This window comes from Merops nubicus, unplaced genomic scaffold (assembly GCF_000691845.1).
Source record: "Merops nubicus isolate BGI_N331 unplaced genomic scaffold, ASM69184v1 scaffold29057, whole genome shotgun sequence".
Lineage (NCBI taxonomy): Eukaryota > Metazoa > Chordata > Aves > Coraciiformes > Meropidae > Merops > Merops nubicus.
This window is the reverse complement of record NW_008618784.1, coordinates 363-1,134: the sequence shown is the minus strand read 5'-3', so window position 1 is coordinate 1,134 and position 772 is coordinate 363. Positions and strand designations below refer to the sequence as shown.

General features: G+C 64.8%; 1 protein-coding gene across 1 annotated transcript; it reads right to left on the bottom strand.

The window, feature by feature from the left end:
• Nucleotides 1-12: 12 nt before the first annotated feature.
• Nucleotides 13-593, bottom strand: LSM1 (LSM1, U6 small nuclear RNA associated; the record flags this gene model as incomplete). The annotated part of the gene is made up of 2 exons (XM_008943571.1): nt 13-222; nt 478-593. Coding segments are annotated over 2 exons (287 nt in total), but the record flags the coding sequence as incomplete, so codon positions are not given.
• Nucleotides 594-772: the final 179 nt, after the last annotated feature.

The window sequence follows — 772 nt, the reverse complement described above, 5'->3', positions numbered from 1 at the left end:
CAGGTGGTGCCCAGCAGCCTCGCTGGGCGCGGGAGGCCCCAGGGCACAGCTCTAGTACTCGTCCAGGGTGTCCGCCCGCGGGACGCAGAGGCCCCGCTCCTTCAGCGCCTGCACCTTCAGCTTCTCCGACTCCTGCCTGGCCTGCTGCTCCACACGCTGCTCCTCCAGGATCTCCTCAATGGAGACCTGCTGCAGCGGCGTGTCGCTCTCCTTCTCCAGGTCCTGCAGGGGGAACGGAGGCGGGTTGGCTCCGTGCAGACGCTCGGGTTCCCCAGGGTCAGGGTCACAGAGCTGCACGCAGGGCAGACTCCAGGCAAGCCCCTGGCCAGGCATCTTCCCCGAGCCCCACCCAAAGGGGGAGGCGGTGGGTGCAAAAACGGGGTGCTAGAGGCACCCTGATGGGCGAGGACATGGGGAGGGACTCCCAGGACAGCTGAGGACCACAGGGGCAGCAGGCAGGGGGAGATGCTTACTTACTATTTCCCCCAGCAGAACAACGTTCTCGCCTCTCACGACGAAGATGCCTCGAGGGATGTCCCCGTACTTCTTGCCCACGTGGATGCGCTCCACAGTCTGGTGCAGCACCAGGTTTGCTGCAGCAAAGAGGGAAAGAAAAAGCCACCTGTATTTCACTGTTGTTTCTCTAGCTAGAGGGAGCATCTCACCCCCAGCCAGGCAGAAACCCCACAGCAGCGAGGGCACCAGCACTTCCAGGCCGAGAACTGGAGGCGCCGAGGGAGGGGGCGGCTGGGGGGTCACCCGGCAGACTCTG